At 55.0% G+C, this 27028-nt stretch overlaps 1 protein-coding gene across 4 annotated transcripts in view; it reads left to right on the forward strand.

Moving 5' to 3' along the window:
• Positions 1 to 27028, forward strand: part of TNXB (tenascin XB) — a 58238-nt gene that overhangs the window by 1384 nt on the left and 29826 nt on the right. For all 4 annotated transcript variants that reach the window (XM_058665254.1, XM_058665255.1, XM_058665256.1 and 1 more), the window contains exons 2-11: positions 11663 to 12073; positions 12301 to 13953; positions 14369 to 14484; positions 19812 to 19968; positions 20133 to 20396; positions 20987 to 21724; positions 22859 to 23227; positions 24112 to 24405; positions 25867 to 26157; positions 26487 to 26792. In XM_058665254.1, coding sequence (XP_058521237.1) covers positions 11671 to 12073; positions 12301 to 13953; positions 14369 to 14484; positions 19812 to 19968; positions 20133 to 20396; positions 20987 to 21724; positions 22859 to 23227; positions 24112 to 24405; positions 25867 to 26157; positions 26487 to 26792 — 4591 coding nt within the window. In that variant the 5' untranslated portion in view covers positions 11663 to 11670. The remainder of the gene's footprint in view (positions 1 to 11662; positions 12074 to 12300; positions 13954 to 14368; positions 14485 to 19811; positions 19969 to 20132; positions 20397 to 20986; positions 21725 to 22858; positions 23228 to 24111; positions 24406 to 25866; positions 26158 to 26486; positions 26793 to 27028) is intronic.

Here is a 27028-nt window from a genome sequence, read left to right on the forward strand (position 1 = left end):
TCATGGGGATGGGGGAGGAGAGAGAATGTGGCAGAAAAGGCACAAGCAGGCATGGTGGGGTGTGGCCAGAGACCCCCCCACACCCTGAACATCCCTCAGAGAAGCCAGTCCCTCTCCCCACCCCCTGGAATCTGCAGTCCCTGATGAGCAAAGTGTCAAGATTGGCCACAACACTGAATACCAGGGAAGCTGAGTCACGGTTTGGGAGGACACCCCCCCCCCAGTCATCCAGCAGGGGTGCCAAGAGGGTGAGGCCATGTGCCCCACCCCCGCCGCGCAACACAGCCACCCTGCAGAGGTGCCCCAGATACAGCTTTAGAAGAATGATGAGGGACCCAAGAGACATCCACTTTCTTGGCTGGCCAGAGTTGACAGAAAAGCAGAGTTCTTTCACCAGCAGTAAAAATAGAAGTCAGAGAGAGGGGCTAGAGACCAAGCAGAGGAGGTGGGTGGGCAAGGAGGTGCTGGCTGTGTGGTCTCGGGTGTGGGGGGACTGTGCCTTCCTTCCAGACCACCCTGGCTGCTGGGTTCTCTGCCCTCCTTCCCGCTGCAGAGTCCTCATTTCCCCCAAACACGTGGGGAGAGATTCAGGCTCCAAGGGTTGGGGGAGGGGTGCTGGGCTGCACCCTAGGCCTCCAGGGTATGGAAAGGCAGCAGCTGGGGAGTCTTTCCGTCCCCTCTGGGAAGAGCCTGCTGATGGGTTTCCTGAACTCCACCTGGTTTCTTTGACTCATGCAACTGCCCTCTGAGCTTCCTCAGGCATCATCCCAAGACAAGATAACAGAAAAGGGAAGAAGGGGGAGTGTGTGTGTGTGCACGTGTGTGTGCCTGCAGACATATGCAGGCTGTTGTATTTATGCGCAGGTGTGTTTGCTTTTATATAAGGGACTCTTCAAAAGATGGTGGACATTGTATATCGTGAGAAAACTGCTTGGATTTCACTATTTTGGCACCAAAACAAATGCTTAAATTCCGTCTCCCGTAGACTTTGCAAGGTAGTCCTGCGTTTGTGGATAGTCACACATGAATGGACTTGCACATCCACACATGTGTGTCTGCACAGCTTTCCCTCTTAGCCTGTGGTTGGTATGGTGGTATCCGCCTCACCTTAGACCAAGAACAACAGGCTTTGAGAGTAGACCAGAGTCCCTGTCTTGCTGAGGCGATCTCCCAAGGTGGTAGAAGCTAATCTGTTCCTGCTGTCCCCTCTTTCCTCTGGGCTGCTGGGTGTTGAAGTGGCCCTGAAAAATGCCACTGTCTTATGCAGAGGAGACGCAGCAGCACAGGGAGTCAGGAAGTGTGTGTGTGTGTGTGTGTGTGTGTGTGTGTGTGTTGGGGGCGGGGATCTAGTTGGCACTTGCTGCCGCTGCGCTGGCCTCTCTCCAGCCCCTCTGGCCTGGAAGAGCTGCCCTCTGGCTGACATTGCTCCACAACTCTTCACCTGAGCAGAAGCCTGGCCCACTCTGCTCGCTGTTTTGCTCCCAGGAGCCCCTTCTCCTATCTCCCGTCTTCTCCCTTGTCTCCCTGCACTGTCCAGGCCTGGCTTGCACTCTCCAAGCACAACTGGCCATCCTTGCCCAGATCAAGGGACAAAATATCCTCAGCCCCATGATGTCCCTTCTGTCCACTGCCCTGTGAGGGGATGCAGCTGTGGCCCAGAACACTACAGATTAATGTTTTGTCTCCTGACTCTTGGAATAAGTAGGGCTATGTGGTGTGTCCTCATAGGTGCCTGGCTTTTTGGGTTCAGTCTCATGTTCGTCTCCCATAGACTTTGCAAAGGTATCCACGCTTTCACCTGGGGTATAGCTCATTTTCACTGTTGTGTTATATTCTACCATGAGACCAAACTGCAATGATCCAGTCAGTTCTACTCATGGGAAACATTAGAGTAGTCCCAGTGTGAGGCTCTTATAAATAGGACTGAATATTGCGAATATTCCTAGTGACTACTAGTGCATCAGAAGGTCTGCACATGTTCAGCTTTGCTTGATTTAGTAGATTCTGCAGAACAGTTTCCCGGAGTACTTGCACCATCTGGTTCTTCCAGGGTCTACCCTGACCTATTTCAGACTCTGCTTCTGCCCCAACTGCTATTTATAACCAACTTGCAGTCCAGACTCTGTCCGTGGTCCTAGCCCTGCCCTTGGTCCTGCTCTTGGTTCCAGCCTTAATGCTGGTTCTGGGCTTCAGCTGGATGTGCATTCCTTCATCCATTTGATCAACAGACATGGGCTGAGCACCTGTTATGTGCCAGGTGAAAGGGCACAGGAGCCAAGACAAAATCAAGCACTAGGGCTCAGCATGATGACTTAATCAGCTAATCCAAGTGCTGGAATACCATACAGGTGTTGGTTCATGTCCTCGCTGCTTTGCTTCCCATCCAGCTCCCTGCTTATGGCCTGGGAAAACAGTGGAGGATGCCCCAAAGACTTGGGGTTCTGCAGGCATGTGGGAGACCCAGAATAGGTTTCTGGCTCCTGGCTTCAGATCAGCTCAGTTCTGGCTGTTGCAGTCATTTGGGAAGTAAACCAGCAGATGGAAGATCCTTCTCTCTATTTCTCCTTCTCTCTGTGAATCTGCCTTTCTAATAAATATATGTATTTTAAAAGTAGGTGTATACCTGTCCCCATGGACGTTGCATTCTTGAAAGCAGGTTTGAGAATGGGCAAGAAAGTAGTGAAATGACATCAGATATGTTGTTGTGAGTCAATGAGCAGAGTGTTACACCTACTACAGGAGAGAACTGTGTGGTGTTGTGACATCACGTAATGGGAATATGATCTGGGGACGTGACATGGGACTGACACCTGAAGGATGAGCAAGTGCAGAGAGCTGCTGTGGGGGTAGGGGACCAAGTGGGGATTGCCTACGGGAGTCCAACGGGGCAGGGCTGTTGGTCAGTGTTCTGAGATAACTGGGAGGAGAGATGCTGATGAGTTGTATGGAGAAAAGTGGGCTCCTAGCTGCCTTTGTGAGACTGCAGAGGGTGAGGGCAGAAACAGAGGGGCAAGCAAGAAGGCATTTGTGCTTGTCAGAGAGAAGTTGGTGGTTAGAGAGATAGGGGAATGAGTAAAAGCAGTGTTTTGTTTATTTGAAAGGCAGAATGTCAGAGAGAGATGAAGAGACAGAGCTCTTCCATCTCTTGGTTAACTCCTCAAATGACCACAACCACCGGGGTTCGGCTGGGTTGAAGCCAGGAGCCAGGAACTCCATCCTGGTCTCTCACATGCATGCAGGGTCCCAAGCACTTGGGCCATTTTCTGCTGCTTTCCCAAGCACATTAGCAGGAACTGAATCAGAAATGGAGCAGCCAGGACTGGAACCAGTGCTCATATGGGATATCAGCACTGCAGGTGGAAAATTAACCCATAACACCAGAGCATTGGCCCTTGAAAGTAGCGTAAACCAGTGTGTGAGGTTGATGACATGAGATGGTATGACGTGTGAAGCCACACGAATGGTGGGACAGGAGCTGCAGTGGGGAGTGCTGAGAGGGGATTGGGTACAGGAAGGATGATCGTGAGTTCAGTTTCAAACATGCTGAATTTGGGGTGTCACAGAGGATATGCCAGGTAGGCAATTGAAGATGACTGGTCTGGTTCTCCACATTGGTGTCATTTGGAAATGAAAGCTGTGGATCTGGGTAAAGGTGACTGGAAGGTGGCTGGAGTAGTTGGCTTAACTCTGCTGCATTCTGTAGTCATCTGGGGAGCCCTTTGGTTTTTAAGGGTTATGTGTTGAGGTGAGCTTATGTGTTGAGGTGAGCATATGTTACATTGGGATGCCTGGTTTTATATCAAATCCTGCTCCCAATTCCAGCTTCCATCTAATATAGACCTTAGGAAGCATTAGTGACAAGTAAGTCTGGGTTCCTGCCACCCACGTGGGAGACCTAGGTTGAGTTCTGGCTCTCAGGCTCAGCCTAGTTCAGTTGCAAACACTGCAGGCACTTGGGAGTGACACAATGGACAGGGGCTCTCTTTCTGTCTCTCTGTGGCTGTCAAATTTAAGAGGCAGGAAAAGTTACAGGCAGGAAGCTCCCATTCTGCTGGTTCACTGCCCAAATGCCCATGACAGCCAATGTTGGACCAAGGCCAAAAGCTGAGATCCAGGAACTAAAATCAAGACTCTCACGTAGCCTTCTTTGCAGCCTACCAGGGTCTTCACTGGCAGGAAGTTGTCATTAGAAACAGGGAAAGGAGTCAAGAACTTCATTGGGCTCCAGGCATCCCCACTGGTGACTGAAGTGATAGGACAAATGATAGCACCTGGAGAGCTTTGAAAGACCACCAAATAAAAGCCCATTTCACAGTCACTCTAGCCCCCTCTCATGTGTTCAAGAGCCGTACATGCCCCCTGGCTGCCGCACTGGATAGATGAATGCAGAATGTTTTCCTTTTAATTCTTTTATTTTGATAATCTTTACATAGTTGATTAGGGCACAAAGGGTCAAGGGCTACAGGAAAGTGGCTAAGACCATTGTTTCCACATAAATATTATTTTAATTTTTTTTTCTGTCTGGGGTAAGGGGAGAGATAAAGGGAGAAGCCCCACCCAGCCTCCCACCCGTCCCAGGTCCCCAATGTGAGGCATGCTCTGAGGGTCCTGCTTAAGCAGTTTTGATAGTTCAACAGTTCTGAATTGCTGCCAATCTCACCACTCCAAGCACGATGAAATCTATTCAGAATCCACTGGCTGACATAATCTCTTCATGGTTAGGGTTCTGAGATCAGCAGTTCAGCTGGAGGGATCCCCAAAGAAACCTCGTCTGGGATGATCCCCAGACCTAATTCTTGTGTGTGCTTGTCAGTACAGGTTCCAGCACAGTCCGTTGCCCCAATCAACTTATGCATATGCTGGTGGTTGCAATTGCTGGGTCAGTTCTGTTTCCAGCCCTGTCTTCCACATGAACAAATGGATGTAGCAGTCCAGTCCGATTCTGCCCACCTCACACTCGGCCCTCATGCAAGCCATTGGGAGCTGCAGCCTAGTCGGGTCAACCCACAATGATCCATATCCCTACCAGGCCTGCCCTCTACCCTGGTTCCCATGCTTGGCAGCATGTGCCGCAGACTTATTCAATCTGTCCCACATCCCGCTAAACTCTTATACCTGTCACTGGGCATTGGAGCTTAGTTCAACCTAGCCAGCCCTACTATCCAACCCATACACATGCTGTTGGGTGCCATTCTGTCTAGCCACTCCTGCCCCAGTCCTGGTTTTCATACTCTCCAATGAGAGTGGTAACCCAGGAGGAAGGTGCCCACTGTTTCCCTACTGGGCCACTCCCACTCCTGGATCATGCACTCTCTAGGTGGTTCTGCAGTTTAACTTGACAGAACTGATGCTGCCAACTGATGCTGTGGCAAAGCCCCAACCAACCCTTGCCCACTCTGATTTATGCTTGCACCAGTAGGAACAATCAGCCCAGCCTGGCTTTTCCTTGATTATCTCACATGAGGCCTACGGGTGTTGTAAGTCCTACCTGGTCTGGTCTGCCCCCATCCTAACTCATGCTCTCCAGTGGGAGTGGTGGTCCAGCAGGGGAGCCCTCCACATTCTCCCTACCAGCTTTGCCCCCTCTCCCTCTGGTTCTCACGTGTGCTGGTTGGGTGTTGAGGCCCAGTCTGGCATGGCTTGCCTTGCCTCGGCATTTGCCAGTGGGTGTTGTAGCCTGACCCAGCCCAGCCCACCCCACCCCCAATTCCAGCTCATGTTGGTGAGGGTTACAGCCTAGTCCAGCCCAGCAGGCACCCAGTCCCAGCCACGATGTGTACTGGTATGTGCTGTGACCAAACCTGGCCCGACCCACACTCAGATCTGGTGCTCGGATTCTGGTGCTGGGTGATGTGAGCTGGTTCAGCCTGGTCTGCCCCAACCTATGCCAAACGCATGCTGATGGATAGCTTTCCCTGATCTTGTCTGGGCTGCTCTCTATTGTGGTGCTTGCGCTCACCTTTAGGGACTATGTCCCGACAGAGGAGTTTCTTAAGCTCCTCCATCAGAACCTCTCCCATTGTCAGATCTTGCGCATATCAGTGGGTCCCTGGGCCAGCCCTACTTAGTCCACCTCCTGTCCTGGCAGCAAAAGTAGGCCTTTTTTGACTGACCTTTATCCCATTCCGATTCTTACTGTTGAATGTTTCAGCCCAGCTAAGGTTTGTCCATACTCAGACATAGCTCACACATGGCTCAATAGGGGCAGAGACCTAGCCTAGTCCATCCTACATCTACCCTAGCTCTCACGAGCACCAGATGGTGCTGGCATCTAGCCCAGTTAGCTGTACCCAGCCCCAGTTCACACTTGTGCCAAGGGAGATTGCAGCCATATCCAGACCAGAACACAGCCCCCAATCCAGCTCCCGCACTCTCCTATGGAAACCCCAACCCAGCAAAGGTGTACTCTCATAGCTCCCTAACCAGGCCTGTTCCCAGCCTTAGATTGCGTGCGTGCCAGTGGTTGCTCTGACCCAGTTGGCATAGCCCCTCACCTGATTTGGCCTTTCCCTTCAATGCATCCCTGGCTCATGCAGACCAGTTGGTGTAAGAGCCTGGCTTGGCATGACCTGTACTCTAGCCTGACTACTGTTCTTCCTTGTGAGCTAAGTTTTGCTTGGCCCTGCCTGATCTACACCCTTCCAGTTGCAGCCTGGCCCACCCCACACCCTGTTTTAGGATGCATATTTGGGTGCTGCTGCCTTGACCAGCCCAGACTGTTGTTGGTTCCTTTACCCTTGAGTGATGGCAGGTTCCCTGGTTACATCTAGCTCAACCCATCACCACCCGGACTCTTGAGCTAACCAGCGGGACTTGTATTTCCACAGGGTTGGGCCCACACATCCCCCACAGAATCTACCCCCAGTCTTGGTTCTCTCGCATGCTGGTTGGTGTCTTGACCCTGCCAAGTGTGACTGGTCGCCTGTTCTACCACACAGTCAGCTACTGACTAGTACCTAGCCCTGCCAGACAGGTCCCCAGCCATTGCTTTCATGTGGACTGGTATGTGGCAATCAGTGATGCTTTATGCTAATAGCCCATCTCTGGATACCTGTATGGGCTGGTAAATCAGTCTGGCCCAAATAAATGCTATGGACTCTCCCCTTCAAACCCCCAGGTCTCAGTCCCCATGCTTGCCAGCAAGTTCCGTGACCCCATTGCTGGAAGTCACACAAGATTCATCCCTCACCTACATTCACATTGGCCTTATCCAAGGATGTCCCTATGCAGCAATTACATATCCTAAAAACCTTACAGCTCACTGCCGGTGGCCAGCAGGCAGAGCCTGACTCCCAATGGCCCCACTGGCCACTCAAAGCCCAGGACTCCCTCACCGTGTGGCTTGCCTGGCTCGGGCAGCCCAGAATGTTTTTTTTTTTTTTTTTTTTTTTAGATTTATTTATTTTTATTGGAAAGGTGGAAATACAGAGAGGAGAAGAGACAGAGAGGAAGATCTTCTGTCCGATGATTCACTCTCCAAGCGGCTGCAACAGCTAGTGCTGCACCAATCTGAAGCCAGGAACCTAGAGCTCTTCTGGTTCTCCCATGCGGTGCAGGATCCCAAGGTGTTGGACTGTCCTCGAATGCTTTCGCAGGCCACAGGCAGGGAGCTGGATGGGAAGCAGGGCCACCGGGATTAGAACCGGTGCCCATATGGGATCCCGGTGCATGCAAGGAGAGGACTTTAACCACTACGCTATCACACCAGGCTCCCAGAATGTTTTAAAATGAGAAATGTGGTCAGCTGTATCCAGTCTGGATTTTGAAAGAAGGGAAATAGAATAAAGACAAATGTCCCCTAGAGCTCCTGACACAGGTCATTGGAAGACCTTGGCGACAGCTGCTTGGTGGGTTGGAGAGGGCACAGAGAGGCCAGGGAGGAGTGTATCGAGGCATATCCCATACCTATGGATAAGGGAAAATGGTGACAGCAAATACAGATATGCCTCCTGTTATTGTGGCCATGAAATAGAGTAGAAGTATGTGCAGGCTAGAAGGAGTATGAGTTTGGGGATGTTTTTATTTTTTAAGGTTAATTTTCAGACAAGAAAATGCACAAATCTTAAATGCATAGCTTATTGAATTCTGGGTTATGGGAGATATATATATATATATACACACACACACACACACACACACACACACACATATATTCAAAAATTCAATAAGCTATTTCAACTACCACCTAGATGGGGATATAGAATATTTCCAGAAATCTCTGTGGCTCATTGCAGTCCATATTATCCTAAAACAAAAAAAATCTATTCTGGGCCCAGCGTGATAGCCTAGTGGCTTAAGTCCTCACCTTGCACATGCTGGGATCCCATATGGGTGCCAGTTCTAATTCTGGTGGCCCTGCTTCCCATTCAGCTCCCTGCTTGTGGCAAGGGAAAGCAACTGAGGATGATCCAAAGCTCTGGGACTCTGCACCCATGTGGGAGGACCAGAAGAGGCTCTGGACTCCTGGCTTTGGATGGGCTCAGCTCTAGCCTTTGTGGCCACTTGGGGAGTGAATCAGCAGATGGAAGATCTTTCTCTCTGTCTCTCCTCCTCTCTGTATATTTGAATGTCCACTAAAAGTAAATCTTTTAAAAAATCTATTCTGTTTTTTTGAAAGCAAAAATTAGCCCCACCCATTGTATTTTCTTTTAATTTATTTTTATTGCAAAGTCAGATATACAGAGAGGAGGAGAGACAGAGAGGAAGATCTTCTGCAATGGCTGGTGCTGCGCTGATCCAAAGCCAAGAACCAGGAACTTTCTCCAGGTCTCCCACAAGGGTGCAGGGTCCCAGGCAGGGAGCTGGATGGGAAGTGGAACTGCCGGGATTAGAATCAGCACCCATAAGGGATCCCTGGGCATTCAAGGTGAGGACTTCAGCCTCTAGGCCAACGCGCTGGGCCCAGCCCCACCTATTTGCAAACTGAATATAAATGGCATCAAATAGAGTTCCCTCTTTTTGCATCTGGTTCCTTTTGCCCAGCATTAAATATGCGAAATTGCCACATGCCGCAATACACTGTTTTTTATTTATTGTTGTTTAGTGCTATACGGTATGATTCTGCCACTATTAATGTGCCCCATGTACTTATTAATGGACACTTGAGTTGTTTCCACTAGCCTGGGCTAGTGTGAATAAATTGTAGATTCTTGCACATGTCTTTTGGAGGACATGTGGCAGTCATTTCTGTTGGATATTTTCCAGGGAATGGAATTTCTGGATTATGTTCGCGATGTTTTAGTGGATCTTGCCACACAGTCTTCCAAAGTGAGTGCACTAATAGCAATCCTGCCTGCAACAGGTGACATTCCAGCTGCTGCCTGTTCTTGCCAACACTGAGCCATTCTGGTGGATATTTCATGGTGTTTTAAATTTCCATTTTCTTTGTTTAATGTTTTTTTTGTTGTTGTTATTATTTCAAAAGAAGTTACACAGAAAAAGGAAGACACACAAATAGAGAGCTACATCTTCCATCCACTGCTTCATGCCCCAAATGGCTGGGCCAGGCTGAAGCCAGGAGCTGGGAACTCCATTCAGATCTCTCATGTGGGTGCAGGGGCTAGAATACTTGGGCCATCTTCTGCTGCTTTCCTACGCATTAATGTGGCACTATCCAGCAGGGGGCTGAGTGGGAGGCAGAGGAGCCAGGACTCCAAACGGTGCCATCAATGGGATGCTGGTCACAGGCCACGGCTTTAACCCACTGTGCCATGATTCTGACCCCTAATTTGCGTTTTCTTGATGAGTAGTGATGGTGTACACTTTTCCATGGGTTCACTGGCCTTTTGGATGTATTCTTTTCTGGAATATCTGTTTAAGTCTTCTGACATTTCTTTTAATGTATATAATATTATAGTGTTTATTTATTTGAAAGGGAGGTCCCATTCACTGGTTCACTCCCCACAATGGCAGTGTCCTAGATCCATGTAGATGGAAGGAATCTAACTACTTAAACTGTCACCTGCTGCTTCTCAGGGTCCCCATTAGCTGGAAAATGGAGTCAGGCGCTAGGGCCAGGGTCAAACCCAGGTACTTGTATGTGGGACATGGGTGTCTCAACCAGTATTGTAATTGCTAGGCCAGATTCCCAATTTGTCAACTTAAGCAATTGAGTTTCATGCCTGTAGTTTGTTGTTTTATAGAGTTGTTCTTCTTTTTAAAATTTATTTATTTTTATTGGAAAGGTAGATCTACAGAGAGAAAGAGAGAGACAGAAATAGATATAGAAAAATCTTCTATCCACTGGTTCACTCCCAAGTGGCTGCAATGGGCAGAGCTGAGCCAATCTGAAACCAGGAGCCAGGAGTTTCTTCTAGATCTCCCATGTGGGTGCAGGATCCCAAGACATTGGGTCAACCCAGACTACAAGCAAGGAATTAGATGAGAAGTGGAGCATCTGGAACACGAACTGGTGCCCACATGGGATCCAGCACTTGTAAGGGGAGGATTAGCCACTAAGCCAGGCCCTTGTAAAATTCTTTATTTTAGATTTAATCATCTCTTCCCCATGTCTCCCAGATTTTCTCTGAGTCTGGGACCTGCTTTGTTATCCTCCTTCTTGTTATCACTTGTTGAACAGAAGTCATGAATTCTGGCCAGAATTCCAATGATCTCTCTTTCTTATGGTTTTAGCTTTATGTGTAGGGGTGTGCTACACTTAAATTTTTGTTGACACCAAAAGTTTTTCCTTTTTAAAATTTTTCTCTTATGAGAAAAATTGTGAAAAGTATTGTTTTACCTTCACATGATCCATCTCAAATGATTGCTGTAGGTGGACATAAGATAGAGATTGATAGTTTTCCCATATGGGGCTGCAGCTGACCCACCAGCATTTACTGAAAGACCATCCTTTCTATTTAACTTGCAAGGTGGGTCTAATTCTTGACCACTTCAGTTCTGTCTGTTCTTGCAACCTTGCAAGTTTTTATATTTGATGGCGTAAGTCCCAAGGAACACTTTAAAAATTAGGAGATAATAGAGCTTGTATCAAACTCAATGAAGTGAAGGAACTGAATAAAAGAGAGGATTCATCTATATGTTAAGGATTCTGAGAAGACAGTAGGAGTTGGATCCAGGCACCTAAGAAAGGACTGGCTCTAGACACTCATCCCCTAATTTATTCAGTGTTGACCTGCTGCACAGCCGGTCACAGCCCAGGGGTACGGAAGTGCCTGGACAGATGGGGTCCTGTTCTCCCCAAGCTCCTGTCCTAGCTGTGGGGAAATGCAATAACTGAGCAAACACACCGGAGCTCACTGAACCCCAGAGGCAGGGTGTTGTGATGAGTTTTGTGGTTGGCTGCTCCAGCAGGGCACAGGAAGGCCTCTTGTGGATGGTGGCTGAGCAGCCAAGAGCCAGCCTCTGTGAGCTGACCGAGATCATCACCCACAAAGGAGCAGACTGTGCTAAGGCCCTGGGGCTGCTGCTGTAGGCTTGTGCTGCTTGTGGGACACAGTAAGCAAAGCTGAGCATGGCAACACAAGGACATCGGAAGGGTGGGGCCAGGAGGGTCCCCTGCAGGACTGGCCAGAATGTGGACTTTTCCCTACGGCTGAGTCGGGTGGTTTGGTTGAGCCCTGGGTCGTAGTGGAGGTCTGAGTCCGGGTCCATTCTGTCTTGTTTTTTCAACACTGCTCCTACCCTCTGCCCTCTCTCCTTGCAGCCTCCTGGATGATGCCAGCCCTTTGTCCCCTCAGCCTCCGTCTGGCCCTCCTCGTGTTGCTGGGCACAGCCAGAGCAGGCCCCTTCTCTCCGCGGTCCAACGCAAGCCTCTCAGCCCCTCGGCCCCCTCCCCAGCCTGGGGGCCGCACCGTGGAGGCAGGTGGTGGAAGTCCTTCTTCGCAGCTCTATGAGCACACCGTCGAAGGAGGGGAGAAGCAGGTGGTATTCACCCACCGCATTAACCTGCCCACTTCCACGGGCTGTGGCTGCCCCCCGGGCACAGAGCCCCCAGTCCCTGCCTCGGAGGTGCAGGCCCTGAGGGTCCGGCTGGAGATCCTGGAGGAGCTGGTGAAGGGGCTCAAGGAACAGTGTGCTGGGGGGTGTTGCCCTGCGGCTGCCCAGGCTGGCACGGGTGAGCAGACATGGAAGGCAGGGCGGGGTGGGCATCACAGGCCTTAAAGGAAAGGCCACTTCTTCCTCACTGTTATGGGTAGCAGGTGCAGCTTAGGGCACAACTTGGAGAACAAAGCTGGGGTCCATGCCAACCCAGGCACAAACCAGGGCCTGGGAACCGGGCTGACCCTCCAGGAGCTCCAAATGGGTTCAGTCTGCCTTCTCTGCTTCTCCCTTTTGCTCCAGGTCAGACAGACGTGCGGAGCCTCTGCAGCCTCCACGGTGTGTTTGACCTGAGCCGCTGCACCTGTTCCTGTGAGCCAGGCTGGAGCGGACCCACCTGTTCCGACCCTGCAGACCCCGCGATGCTCCCCTCCACCCAGCCCCCAGCCTCAGGGTCCTGCCCTGACGACTGTAACGATCAGGGTCGCTGTGTCCGCGGTCGTTGTGTGTGCTTTCCTGGCTACACGGGCCCAAGCTGCAGCTGGCCTTCCTGCCCCGGGGACTGCCAGGGCCGCGGGCGCTGTGTGCAGGGCGTGTGCGTGTGTCGGGCCGGTTTCTCTGGTGCTGACTGCAGTCAGCGTTCCTGCCCCCGGGGCTGCAGCCAGAGGGGCCGCTGCGAGGACGGGCGTTGCGTGTGCGACCCTGGTTACACTGGTGATGACTGTGGCACTCGGATATGTCCCTGGGACTGTGGCGAGGGTGGGCGCTGCGTGGACGGCCGCTGCGTGTGTTGGCCTGGATACGCAGGAGAGGACTGTAGCACGCGGACTTGCCCGCGCGACTGCCGAGGCCGCGGGCGCTGCGAGGACGGCGAATGCATCTGCGACCCGGGCTACAGTGGGGACGACTGTGGCGTGCAACGCTGCCCAGGCGATTGCAGCCAGAGAGGCCGCTGCGAGGATGGGCGCTGTGTGTGCTGGCCGGGGTACACTGGGCCTGACTGCGGTGCGCGCGCCTGTCCGCGCGACTGCCGGGGCCGCGGGCGCTGCGAGAACGGCGTGTGCGTGTGCAACGCGGGCTATAGCGGCGAGGACTGTGGCGTGCGCACCTGTCCTGGGGACTGTCGTGGGCGAGGCCGTTGTGAGAGTGGTCGCTGCGTGTGCTGGCCAGGTTATACGGGCCGGGACTGCGGTACACTTGCCTGCCCAGGAGACTGTCGCGGGCGTGGCCGCTGCGTAGACGGTCGCTGCGTGTGCAACCCGGGTTTCACAGGTGAAGACTGCGGAAGCCGTCGGTGTCCAAACGATTGCCGCGGGCACGGCCGCTGCGAAAACGGCATGTGTGTGTGCGAGGCGGGCTACTCAGGTGAGGACTGCGGTGTGCGCAGCTGCCCCGGGGACTGCCGAGGTCGTGGCCAGTGCCTGGACGGGCGCTGCGTGTGTGATGACGGCTACTCAGGCCAGGACTGCAGTGTGCGGCGGTGCCCGCAAGACTGCAACCAGCGGGGCACGTGCCAGGACGGGGTGTGCGCCTGCTGGGAAGGCTACGCGGGAGAGGACTGTGGCACCCGCACCTGCCCCTCCAATTGTAACCGGCGTGGCCGCTGTGAGGACGGCCGTTGCGTGTGCGATCCAGGCTACACTGGCCCCACCTGTGCCACACGCACCTGCCCGGCCGATTGCCGGGGCCGCGGGCGCTGCGTGCAGGGAGTGTGCTTGTGCCACGTGGGCTACGGAGGCGAGGACTGCGGGCGAGAGGAACCTCCTGCCAGCGCCTGTCCCGGGGGCTGTGGGCCCCGGGAACTGTGCCGCGCCGGCCAATGTGTGTGCGTGGAGGGCTTCCACGGCCCCGACTGCGCCATCCAGACGTGCCCCGGGGACTGCCGCGGCCGCGGAGAGTGCCGTGAGGGCAGCTGCGTCTGCCAGGATGGCTTCGCGGGGGAGGACTGTGGGGAAGGTGAGGCTGACTCTGCTCGGCTTGTTGGGGCTGGGTGCTGGAACTGGAGCCGCTGGGAGGAGCTGGAGGGACACAGGAGGGACAGTAGGGTGGGGCCTGCGGTCAGAGGAGCTAAGGGCCCCAGGAGCAGTGCAACTGGGGCGGGGGAAGAGCTAACAGCAGCATTAGCTTTTAGACCCCTGAACAGCACCTGGGGGGTGCCTTTGGTTATATTTAGGGCGCTTGGGGGAAGGGAAAGCAGTCATTGGCCCTATTCAGGCCCCTGTCAGCCTTTGATACCCTCATCACCGGCAAAGGGGAGGAAGATGGGTGGAAGTTGCCATGGCCCTTGGTGTGGCCTGGGGGAAAGGGGCTGTGATGAGGGGAACAGTACCCTGGAGCTAACCAGCTTTCCCCAAACCCTTCTCCTGGGCAGAGATTCCTGCCATAGACAACATGAGGATGCACCTGCTGGAGGAGACCACCGTGCGCACAGAGTGGACCCGGACTCCCGGCCCTGTGGACGCCTATGAAATCCAATTCACCCCCACGGTGAGGGGGAAGCTGAGCCTCAGGGGTGGGCTGGACTGGGGGGTCTGGGATCCAGGGGCCTCACCTTCTGTAGGAGGCTCCAGCTAGTTGGATAGTTGAGAAACTGAAGTGCCCCTCCCCGCCTCACACAGCACAGAAATCTCGGCAGTATCTCCAACCGGCCTCTAGTACAGGTGCATGGCCTCTGGCGACAGGCCAACCAGCCCAGTGCTGGTCACTGTTGCTGGTTCTTTTCGTTGTTGCTGAGCCCAAACCTTCCTGTGTTCCATCTGCTGGCACTGGCTGGGCATTCCTGAGCAGCCAGAATGCTGCTTTGCTTTCCCCGAATCCTGCCTCCAGAGCTCAGCCAACACAGCCTTCATTCCTCCTGGGGAAAATTCCTGGGTTCCCCTGGAGCTTGGCCTCCTGAACTCTCCACCTTCCTGTGCCATGTGCTTTTTACATGGGCCCCTCAAACTGGGGACTAGGTGGGCATAGAAGAGCCCGCTGTATGCGTCTAGATTTGCTGGTACCTTTCTCAGAGTGGGCTTATGGTAATTTGTATCTACAAACTGTCAACTGCTTTAATGATGTTTTTTTAAGATTTATTTATTTTATTACAAAGTCAGATATAAAGAGAGGGAGAGAGACAGAGAGGAAGATCTTCCGTCTGATGATTCACTCCCCAACTGAGCCGCAACGGCTGATGCGCGCCGATCCGAAGCTGGGAACCTGGAACCTCTTCCGGGTCTCCCACGCGGGTCCAGGGTCCCAATGGATTGGACCGTCCTCGACTGCTTTCCCAGGCCACAAGCAGGGAGCTGAATGGGAAGTGGAGCTGCTGGGATTAGAACCTGTGCCCATATGGGATCCCGGGGCGTTTAAGGCGAGGACTTTAGCCGCTAGGCCACGCCGCTGGGCCCTTAATGCTGTTTTTTTTTAACATGACTTTTAATTATGAAACTCATTTTCAGCCCATATACATTCATACATGTATTCAGCCCATATGTATGTATATATGTATGTGTATACACATGTATATATGTATATACACATATATGTACATAATATATACACATACATACATAAAGAAGAAGGGAGGACAGGCAGGAATGTTTAGCTGCATACACAGTACACTCTTTTAGCCTAAATATAGACCTGTGTTCTGTTGACTCTGTTCAATGTTAACTTCTTCAGTTTGAGCCAAGCTGTCCGGGCTATTGCCATACATTTCAATCTGTGAACTTAATCTCCCGCTGCCATGTCCTCGGTACATGGCTAAGCATCCTTTCTCTGTCTCCCTCCAACTTGTTTTCTCGGTACTTGGGGCTACCCTAACCTTGACAATGCCCTAAGACCTCTCGTCAGGGGCCTTCTTTATGCTCATTGGACTTTTTAGGACATGGTTGTTCTCCCAGCCCCACATCAGCCAATATTTCCACTGCTCAACTATGTTTTCCTGCATCGTCACCCAAGTGCCATGGGAGGGTGAGTCTTGCCACCCACGTCTCCATCAGCCCAGCCAGAACCATGGGCAAATAAACAACTGTCTGACCTATAGCTGTGCAAGGCCCTGGAACAAAAGGGCCGTTCCAAGGTGCTGGCTGTCAGCCTCTCCCCACTCAGGAGACCCCACCTCCTACCCCTGGGCAGCCTCCTACAGGTCTCCTCCTCCCTGTTCTGTTTGGTGGCACAGCCAAGGCAGCTTGAATTTTCTTTCTGTATTTAGAAATCTTCTCTTTTTTAGCTATCAACATAATTTAATCACGAGACAAGAAGTTGGCAGCCAGAGCAAAACAATGCAGATAGTTCTTGGCTGGTTCACCCGCAGACAAGCACTGCTAACATTCTGAAGTGTTTCTCCCACTGTCTTCTGCGTGTATATTGTTTACATAGCTCTCATCTTAAGAGGGTGGAACTTGGAGAAAGAATTTGCCTAGGAAACTTTCAGGAAAGAATTAAAATAAACACTGGAGATAAAAGGCAGCTAGGGCAGAGTCATCTCCTGCCTTGAGCAAACACAGATCTGTCTTTGGGTGCTGTCCTGGTGGGCGGGCAGTGACCCAGCTGAAGCCTCAGGCTTCTCCTGTCACTCAGAACTGCAGGGAAGGGACAGGAGGCCTGGGTTGACCCCTGTGCTCAGGTCCCTGCCGGGCTGCGCAGGGAGGCTTCTGTCACACTTGGGGAAGAGGCTCCCCCAAAACTGGCCCCCAGATGCCCAGCCTGGACTCCAGCTCTGCCTGTGCCACAACCTCCCTCCGCGCTCTGCTCCTGTTGCTCAGCCCAGGCTGTCGGCCATTTCCAGGCCATGAAGTGCCCACGGCAGCTGGATGCCCTGGGCCTAGAAGCAGCTCCCTCCCTCACCCCTCCCTCTTTCTGGAAGCATGGATCTTTTTCAGCCTCAGCTCCACTTTTGCTGGCCAAGGACACACCTCGATGCTGGAATTAGTTTGAACACAGAGCAGTCTTCCTCCCTGCCCTGTCTATGTGACACTGGTCCTGCAGCAGCAGCAGGAAGCCTGGCAGAAAAGTGAGTGGTGGAGGGGCAGTTAGGTCACTGCCCAGGATGTCCATCCCAGGTGGGAATACCTGGATTTGAGTTCTGGCTCTGCTCCTGATTCCAGCTTCCTGCTAAAGTACACACTTGGAAACAGCAGGCTCAAGTCCTTGGATCCCTGCCACCATGTGGGAGGCCTGGACTGAGTTCTGGGCACCTGGCTTTGGCCTGACTCAACCCTGGCTGTTGTGGGCACTTAGGGAGTGAATAAGAGCGTGCGTGCTTTCTCTCTTTGTCTGTGCCTTTCCAATGAGTGGATGAAATTAATTTTTTTTAAAAAAAGAAAGATACGCAGGTGATCACACTTTCACTCCCAGATCTATTGAGTCAAATGGCTTGAAGCCCAGTAGCTTGTGTTAGAACAAGCCCTCCAGGTGATGTGTGTGTGTGTGTGTATGATAGATTTGTTTGCTTATTTATTTATTTGAAAGGCAGAAAAAGAGAGAGAAAGAATCTTCTATCCACTGACTTGCTCTCCAAATGGGCATATAGCAACCAGGGCTGGTCCAGGCTGAAGGCAGGATCCAGAAACTCCATCTGGGTCTCCCACACGAGTGGCAGGAACCCAAGTACTTGGGTCATCACCCACTGTTTCCTAGGTATGTTAGCATGGAGCTGGGTCAGAAGCAAAGTAACTGGGACTAGAGCTGGCCCTCCAGGCTGGCCCTCTGATAGGGGGTGTTCTAAGCAGCAGCCTGACCAGCTGCACCTTCTGGGTGACTGATGTTCCACAAGCCAGAGGGTCACTCACTCAAGGGATGCTGTTGCTTTGTGAAATATTGGTTCCACTTTGTCTGTGAGAGGAAGCACAGGGAAACCAAGGGAGGTGAACCCCTGAGTCCAAAAGAAAATGGGGTAGTCCATATCTGGGCATCCTTTGCAGCCTGGAGTCCAGGGTGATGCCAAGTGTCCCTTAAGGAACAAGACCCTGCAGATTTAGGGAAGTTTTTGCTTTGCTCTTGTCTTACGGTGAGATCCAAGGCCAAGGTGCAGTCTTCCATCTGGGTTTGTGAGGTTCATATTGCAAATAATGTTCAAATTCTCCAAGAACATCAGGTGAGGCAGCCAAGCTCTGCCACAGGGGTACAGCCCTTGCCAGCATCTGACTGGAGACCAGTGTGGTGGCACTGTGAGGCATGAGTTAGGCTGACCATCCCCAAATGGCTCTCAGGAGGACCCAGGTGTCAGAAGGAAACACAAACAGGAAGTGGTGGACCAAGGTGGAGAACTCTGGGGATAGGCTTGCCTTGTGGAAAGACTCAGACACCCTCAGGGAGTGCCCAGGGGCTGTGCATTGGCGGAACTGAGACAGGGGAGGTGAGAGAGGGAGGATGTGAGAAAGTAAGGGTCTGAGAAGGCTGAGGATTCACAGGTTTGGAGTTGAGGACAATGCAATACCACTGAGGCTGGGTGTACAGGTCAGGAGGAGTGGGAGAGGGACAGGCTCCCACGCACCTAGGAAACCCTTTCAGCCCGGGAAGCTCTGACTAACTTTCTTGCCTTCTCAACCCAGAAGCATCTACGTGGCCTTCTCATCTGGTTTTACACTTGGCATTTACTAGGCTGACTTGCTCGCCATCCTGTCAGCTTAGGAGAGTACCTTTCGAAATTTCCAATCCTACTTGGCTGAATGGAGGTGTTCCCATTGCCGCCAACACAGCTCAGCAGAACAGAGTGTCCTCAGCGGCTGCCCTGGCTGGGTGATGCAGCCACACACGGAGCTGTCAGAAGGCACCCCCAGTGTCCAGTCCCTCCTGCCTAGAGCCGATCGCCTGGGAGGCCCACCGTATACATGCACACCACCTTCAAGGCACGTGTGCAGGAGGATTTTCTCATGGCATTTGCTGTACTTGGATACTTATGCAAGAATCCCATAAAACTGAACACATGGCCACACACATGGGAACACTGGAAATTTCATGGAAAATGGAACTAAAGTTTATCTCGATGCCAAAAAAAAATGATATCCATGCATAACAGGGATCTTCAGAGCATTCCTGGAAAATGCATATGGTGAAAAAAAGTATGCATGATTTCTGTTCTTTGTACTGAAAAAAACCTTATGTTTCAATTCCATTTCCCTCAAACATTTCAAAGTACTCTTGCAGCTACTAGAACAGGAGCTGCCTGCTGCCAGGCATGAAATCAGAATTTGGAAAATGTCTCTGTAGAATCTGGGCCCAATGGACCTGGTTTGGAGCAACCCATAGGCCTGCTGGAGAAACAAGAAAAGCCATCTTGTAGTCACCCCCAGATTACACAGCTAGGAGCAGGTGCCACTGGGAGGGGTGGGCTAAGGACCATGCTGTGAGGAGGAGTGGAACCTAAAGGGGCATCTCCCATCCACCTCATTTGTTCTGAAAGGAGCCAGATTCAAAGTCTTGTCAGACCCCAGGGGTCAGGGTCGCCCTGACCCTGTGTGTGTCTGTGGAATTCCAGCAGATGAGCAGGGCATGCCCACGAGTGGGACTCTAGGCTTACATCCCTGCTGCTTTCTTGGTGTGCGGGATCTTGTAAGATGCTTATTCCTCCATCTCTCAGTGTGCTCATCTGTAAAATGTGGCAGGAGCCTATCTCACAGGGGCACCGTCAGTGCTGAGTGAGTGCGTTTACCTAAACTGCTGCAACAGTGGGCAAAGACTCTTGGCCGGTGCACCCCAGCTGGGGTGGGGCCCAGTTCCATGCAGTCCGGTGTTGACACTGTGTGGGACTGCAGCAGGATGAGAGAAGGGACACTGAGAAGCAAGCATGAGAGGACTAGCCCCTGATCCACCTCTCTCTTCTCTCACAGACAGAGGGGGTGAGCCCTCCGTTCACAGCACGGGTGCCCAGCTCTGCCTCAGCCTATGATCAGAGAGGATTGGCTCCGGGTCAGGAGTACCAGGTCACTGTCCGTGCCCTCCGCGGGACCAGCTGGGGGCCTCCTGCCTCCAAGACCATCACCACCAGTGAGAGCCGGAGCCATGCGGGCAGGGTCCTGGGCAGGAATCTGGTGACTGCTGGGCATCAGGGCTGGGCTCTTGGGAGGACAACTGATGACCGAAGGAGCAGTCATTTCCTGAGCACCCCTCACTGCGCTCTCTCTCTCTCTCTCTCTCTCTCACCTGGCTAGTGATTGATGGCCCCCAGGACCTCCGCGTAGTGGCTGTGACACCGACCACCCTGGATCTCAGCTGGCTGCGCCCCCAGGCCGAGGTGGATCGGTTTGTGGTGTCCTATGTCAGTGCTGGCAACCAGAGGGTGCGGCTGGAAGTGCCCCCTGAAGCAGACAGGACAACGCTGACAGAGCTGATGCCAGGCGTTGAGTATGTGGTGACCGTCACCGCGGAGAGAGGCCGGGCAGTCAGCTACCCAGCTTCCGTCAGGGCCAACACAGGTACAGCTGGCCAGGGTAGGAGGAAGGCAAGGGCCCTGGTTTCCCAGACTAGGAATTCCTCGTTCTGAGTGTTCAGGCTGTGTGGCACCTGCTGGGTCCATGCCGAGCCCTGAGGGAGTCTGGCAGCATATACCTGGGAGGAACCAAGGGCAGGAAAGAGGCCTTCTGGTCCATCAGACAGGGGGCCTCACGCTCACAGTCAGGCCCGGAGGCCGGCAGGTGACAGAGCAGTGAGGACCAAGGCTGCATGCTTTCCCTCTAACCTCCAAGATTTCTTAACAGTTGCCTGGATCTCTCTTCCTGTGACGGGAGACAGTCATCTGGCCATAGCTCCCCCTCTCTCCCTCTAGCGTCCCTTTTTCTTCTCTAGGCACAGAGCTGCTCCAGCCGGCTTCTCTTCTTCCTAGGGCAGCAACAAGCCGTGGGCTAGAGGGGAGAGGGGCAGGGGGGCTCCTGGGACACTCACTCATGTCTCTGGTTCTCTTTGCAGGTGGGGTTGGGCCCCTAGCTGTCGTGGGAGGGTGGAGGCGGTGTCTGCTGGGCGCTGCCTCTGACCTGCTCTCTCGCCCTTTTTCATTCCCCACCGGCAGCACCAGCCCACTACAGTTACCCGGAGGTGCGCCCCCCTGCCCCGCCCCCCCAGCCCCGCCCCCGGCCGGCCCCTGCCCAGCGGCCCCCGCGCCCCCCGAGGCCCACCGAGGAGAGGGAGGCGGAGTCCCGGCCCGAGCTCCAGCCCCAGCCCCCGCGGCGCCCGTGGGCCAACCTGACGGCCGAGCTGGGCCGCTTCCGCGGCACGGTGCAGGACCTGGAGCGCCACCTGCGGGCTCACGGCTACCCGCTGCGGGCCAACCAGACCTACACGTCGGTGGCACGCCACATCCACGAGTACCTGCAGCGGCGCCTGGCAGGGACCCCGGGCCCCGCCGGCTCCCCCGCGCCCCCGTCCACGCCCCGCCGCTCTCGTCCCACCACCAGCCCCGTCCCGGGCACCTGGAAGCGGGACTCCACCCAGGGCAGCTACGGCCCCGCGTCCGAAAGCGCCGACTGGGGGCCCGCGGCTCGCCACCCCAAGCCGGAGGTGCTGGGCAGTGCCGCCGACGGCGGGCTCCTCGTCTCTCTCGATGGGCTCCGCGGCCAGTTCGAGCGCGTTGTGCTGCGCTGGCGGCCTCAGGCGCCGGCAGAGGGCCCCGGTGGGGAGCTGGCCGTGCCAGGCACCGCGCGGACCGTCAGCCTGCCCGACCTCAGGCCCGGCACCACCTACCACGTGGAGGTTCACGGGGTGCGGGCGGGGCAGACCTCCAAGTCCTACGCCTTCGTCACTACCACAGGTAGCGTGGGCTGCGGCCACGGGGCCCCCATGCTGCGCGTCGTTACTTGCCTGTGGAGCCTGCAGCCATGAGTCCCTTGCACTGCCTCACACCTCAGCCTGCCACCCCCGATCCCCACAGCACCTGTCCACCAGGAGCCCCACTTAGCCCAAGATCTGGGAAGACTCACCACACAACCTGGCCCTGTAGCATCCTCCCCTAGTGACCTGGCATACCCAAGACCTAGGAGATGTGGTCTTTGGTATCCCCCCACTTGTACCAGGAGGCCAAGAAGGGACCTTGGCTGTAGTGGGGGCTGCAGGAGCATGGTGTCCCTGGTGGACTCCGTGAAGCAGTTTGGGGTGGGGCCAGAACCCAGTGCCTCTCACTGCTGACTCACCCTCAGAAGGGTGGCTGAGGACGGGTCTGTGGTTAGCATTTCCCACAATTTGGCCATGACCATGAAAAGCCACACAAGAGGCAACACGTGTCTGTGGTGGTGATGGTGGTGGTGGTGGTGGGTTGTGGGGTGAAACCGCTGCTGCTGGAGCTGCCTTTCCCAGCCTCCTGGCTCACTTCCCACCCATCTCTCCTACAGGAACGGTGGCCAGGCTTGGGCAGAGGGTGCTGGGTGGCTGCTGGGAGGGGTGGTGGACCTCTTTTTCTCCAACAGAGTCTGAACATCACCTGGCCGGACACCCCCCCCCCCAGATCCCTCCCAGCCTCTGTCCCCGCTGCCTCCGTCCACACCTGCCTCTCTCGTTCTCCTTCCCTAACAACACAATTTCCTCCTTTCTTCCAGGCTTCTCACTGCAGCACTAATGGAAGCCGGACGCCACCCACTGGGGAGGGGGTGCACTTTGTGTGGGGAAGCGGTCCTGTGAGCCTGGGGCTGGAGACAGGGAAGCTTAGTAGAGTAGATGGCTTTATCCCATAGCGCCAGCCCTGGGCATGGGCCTGTCTGTTCAGTGGGTGTTATTGTGGCTGTATGAACTGTCAGCCCTGTGGGAGATGGGGTGGTCCCAGTGGTGCCTGGGGCAGACCAGGGCTGGCCTCTGGGCACCTGGAGGCTGGAGAGCAGAAACTAAGGGCTGGGTCCCCTTCCTGGACCTTAACACTCCATTCTCCTGCTTCTCTCACCCTGCCCCTTCCCAGGGTCCTCCCCATCAGGCATCCTGGGGCCTACCGATGAGCCCCCTCCTGCCGGCCCCTCGACGACACAAGGAGCCCAGGGCCCCCTCCTCCAGCAGCGCCCCCAGGAGCTGGAAGAGCTGAGGGTGCTGGGCAAAGACAAGGCGGGGCGCCTGCGTGTGGCTTGGACTGCCCAGCCTGACACCTTCACCCACTTCCGGCTCTACCTACGAGTGCCTGAGTGGCCAGGGGCACATGAGGAACTGCTGCCAGGGGACAGACGCCAGGCTCTGGTGCCCTCGCCCCCTCCTGGATCCCCCTACGAGCTGTCACTTCATGGGGTCCCTCCCAGAGGCGAGCCCTCTGCTCCCATCACCTACCAAGGCATCATGGGTACATCCTGGACTCTGCTCAAACCTGAGGTTGTGGGAGGGGGTTCATGCTGGGGCCGGGGCCATCAGCACTAGAGATGGGCAGGGGATCGAGTAGCCAGTGAATGACAGGGCTGACGTCCAGGGAGAGATGAAAGGAGAGGGCAGAGAGAAGGGAGTTGTGGATTTGGAGCCGAGGTAGTGTAAGACATCTTAAGCCAGGAAGGGTGAGGGAAGGGAAGGTAACAGGCAAGTACAGGTAGAGCAGAGGTTCATGGGGAGAGGCTGTGGGCCTTGGGGGTAGTGACCCTCACACCCACCTCCTCAATCCTTCCCCACAGACTGGTGTCCTCTCCTGGGAGCCAGCACCCTGTGGGGGTTGGGGCATGGGCTGGGGCTGTACTTGCCATCATGGCTGTGGAGTTGGATGAGATTCTCAGACCCAGTGCAAGATGGGGGCTGGGGTCCCTGGCTCTGCTGTACACTCTTGGTTCCTGCCTATGGTACTGGGATGCAGGGGCTGCCTTGTGCCGCAGTTCTAGGTCCAGCTTACACTCAGAGAGGTGGCAAGAGAGACACCAGTTCAGGTGGGCTAGGGGCTCTCTGGCCACTCTGAAGCAGTCATGGAGGGCGTTGAAACTCACAAGCAGAACCAGGGGGTTCTTGAAATGCCCCCAGAGGTCCTCATGCATGGAGGGGCTAGGGAGGGAAGTTTTCTGAATGGAAGAAACAGAAGGGGAGCTGTCTGCCTTCCCAGGAGGGTCAGTTGTAGGGGACTGAAAAGTGGGCAGATGGGGGTGACTGGAGGGGAGGGGAGCTGCAGGTGGAGTGAAGTGGGCAGAGGAGAGGGAGACTGAGGAGCCAGGCATGGCTGAGTTGACCCTGCTTGTGCCCTCTGAACCCCAGAGCCAGAGGAGGAGAAACCTGGGGAGCCCCCAAGGATCCCGCGCCTGGGCCAGCTGTCAGTGACCGGCTTGACCTCTGACTCGCTGCTCCTGCACTGGACAGTCCCCGAGGGCGAGTTCGACTCCTTTGTGATCCAGTACAAGGACAAGGATGGGCCCCGGGCAGTACCTGTGGAGGGGCCCCAACGCTCAGTCCCCATCACCTCCCTGGAGCCAGGCCGCAAGTACAAGTTCGTCCTATATGGCCTGGTGGGCAAGAAGAGGCATGGCCCCTTGGTGGCTGAAGGCAAGATACGTAAGTGACAGTGGCCAGCCCATGGCTACATGGGTCCCCACAGTGTGAGACCCAGGGCTTTGGGAGCCCCAGGAAGACTTCTAGTCAGCCTTGGTGCCTGAGCTGCGTCCTGCAGGGACAGAAGCGTGGGGCAGGAGAGAGGCGGAAGACCATGATGCAGACACACTGCGTGGCCTGTATGCAGCCCTGGCTCTGCTTGTACGCGGCTCCTGGAGAGCAGGGCACCTCCGAGCTTTGTGTACTGAGGGCCCCAGGAGTTTTCAGTGGGAGAGTGACATGATTTCATGTTTGTCTTACAAGCAGTGCTGTGACTGCTGCAGAAGCCAGCAGGGGAGAGGATGCCGTAAGAGCTGGCAGGCATGGTGATGGTGGTGGGGTTGGGTCAGGTGTGGGAAGTGAAGGAGAACTAGAGGGCCCAGGCAGACCCCTGGGGTTTCTGGATCAGCCTCTGGGGTGGGGAACAGGCTGAGAGGGACATTTAACTGAATCCAGGTTAAGAGCCACGTGCTCCATGAAGCTTTAGGGGCAACAGCATGTTCCTTACAGCTGCCCTGTGAGCCACGCCCATCAAGAGGTGCAGAGAGATCATCTGAACAAAAGGTGGTAGCTGGCTCAGGGCTGCATCGCAGCCCATGGGCAGAGAGAGAGAGAGCGAGCGAGCTAGTGGTGAGGGCCTGGGGGAGAAGAGACAGGGCCATTGGAACCCCCAGAGGAGAAGCAGCCTGCATGGTGGCCCCTGGGGTGGCAAGCCAGGAGGGAAAGGACAGAACAGGGCAAGTGTCCTTGTAGGCGCCAGGGAGGAGGGTGTGGTTGGGCTCTTCAGATTCCGGGAAAATGATTCAAAGGCCACGGAGCGTCAGCAGGCCTTAGCAATGACGAGGTCGCTCCTGGCCCCATGAGGGTGGAGGTGAGGACATGGCTACAACCAGAATAAACATTGGACTGGGGACTGGGAACACACAGCCAAGAGAGAAGATGGCAGCTGGATAGAGAAGCTGGCGGTGTTTGGGTATCAATGGCAGAGCCAGTGACCGATGAGGGGCCGTGATGCCTGGGTCAGCAGGGGATCACAGCTCCCTGGGAGAAGTGACTTGGGGTTTGGGCGTGGAGCATCCCCATGTGAATGCCTGCTTCTTCCATGGCTGGTTAGGCCTGGAAGCTGCCGAGGTCATACTGAGACTTCACCAGCTAGAAATGTCCAGAGGCCTGGCCAGGCTTTCCTCTTTCAGAAGCCCTTGTCCATCTTCACAGGGCCACATGTGCCGAAATGGTGCTGTGCATAATCTGGGAGAGGGTAGCCCTTCCTCCGGGAAGAGGGGCATGCTCCTCAGCAGGGCACATGGCCTGGCCAGCAGGCCCTCTGTACCCCTCAGCATGCACAGTCTCCCACAGCACCCCTGGGGTGGAGGTGGGTACCCCCTTCTCCTGTGATCCCCACCCCTCTTCCTCTCTACTTCCCAGTGCCTCACAGTGATCCCAGCCCAGCGGCAGCTCCCCGCCTTGGGAAGCTGTGGGTGACGGACCCCACCCCAGACTCGCTGCAGCTCTCCTGGACCGTCCCTGAGGGCCAGTTTGACTCCTTCATGGTCCAGTACCGGGATCCGGCCGGCCGGCCCCAGGTGGTGCCTGTAGAGGGGCCCGAGCGCTCAGTCGTCATCTCCCCCCTGGACGCTGACCACAAGTACAGATTCGCTTTGTTTGGGATGGCCAACAAGAAGCGCTATGGCCCACTCACAGCGGAGGGCACCACTGGTGAGTGGCGGCTGCTTCCCCGGGGAGCCCTCCCCAGCCCACCTACACTTTGCCCTCAGCTGGGCATTCGCTGGGCCTCCAGGGAGACAGACGGCTGGCTCCAGCCTCTTGGCCCTGCTCCTGGGCTGATGAGCAGCCAACCTCTCCCACACTGCTCAGCTGCTCCCCAAGGCCCAGAAGGTGTGTCACACTCTGGCTGTGGTTAAAAGAGGTTAGCACTCACACTAATTCAGTAGTGATCCCCCCACCACCTCCAGAGGTAATGCTTCGTCCATAGCCCAGACCCCAAGTCCCAGGCTTGGCACCTGGCTCGATCCTCTTGTTTACAGCCCCAGAGAGGACGGAGGAGCCCTCCCGGCCTGCATCACCTGAGCAGCCCATCCTCGGGGAACTGACAGTGACTGGCGTGACTCCTACCACCATGCACCTGTCCTGGACCAAGCCTCAGGGCCCCTTCGACTCCTTTGTGGTCCAGTACAAGGATGCTCAGGGGCAGCCCCGGGCAGTGCCTGTCGGTGGGGATGAGAATGAGGTCACCATTGCCGGCCTGGAGCCCGACCGGAAGTATAAGATGAACCTCTATGGGCTTCATGGAAGGCAGCGTGTGGGGCCAGTGTCTGTAGTTGCCAAGACGGGTGAGTCAGCGCCGCGCATGCCTCAAACCCCCTCTACTCCCCGCTGCTGTCCTGTCCTCTCAGCAGGACCTGGCCCACTCTCCATCTTCTCTTTTGCCATCCTGTCCTCTCAGCAGGACCTGGCCCATGCTCCATCTTCTCTTTCTCACTCAGATTCCGTCTTGGCCTTGGCCTCTCCCCTGCCCCCTGCAGCCCAGCCGGCTCTGCTCATCCACCTTTGGAACTGGGTCTCATTT

This window comes from Ochotona princeps, chromosome 1, assembly GCF_030435755.1.
Source record: "Ochotona princeps isolate mOchPri1 chromosome 1, mOchPri1.hap1, whole genome shotgun sequence".
NCBI lineage: Eukaryota > Metazoa > Chordata > Mammalia > Lagomorpha > Ochotonidae > Ochotona > Ochotona princeps.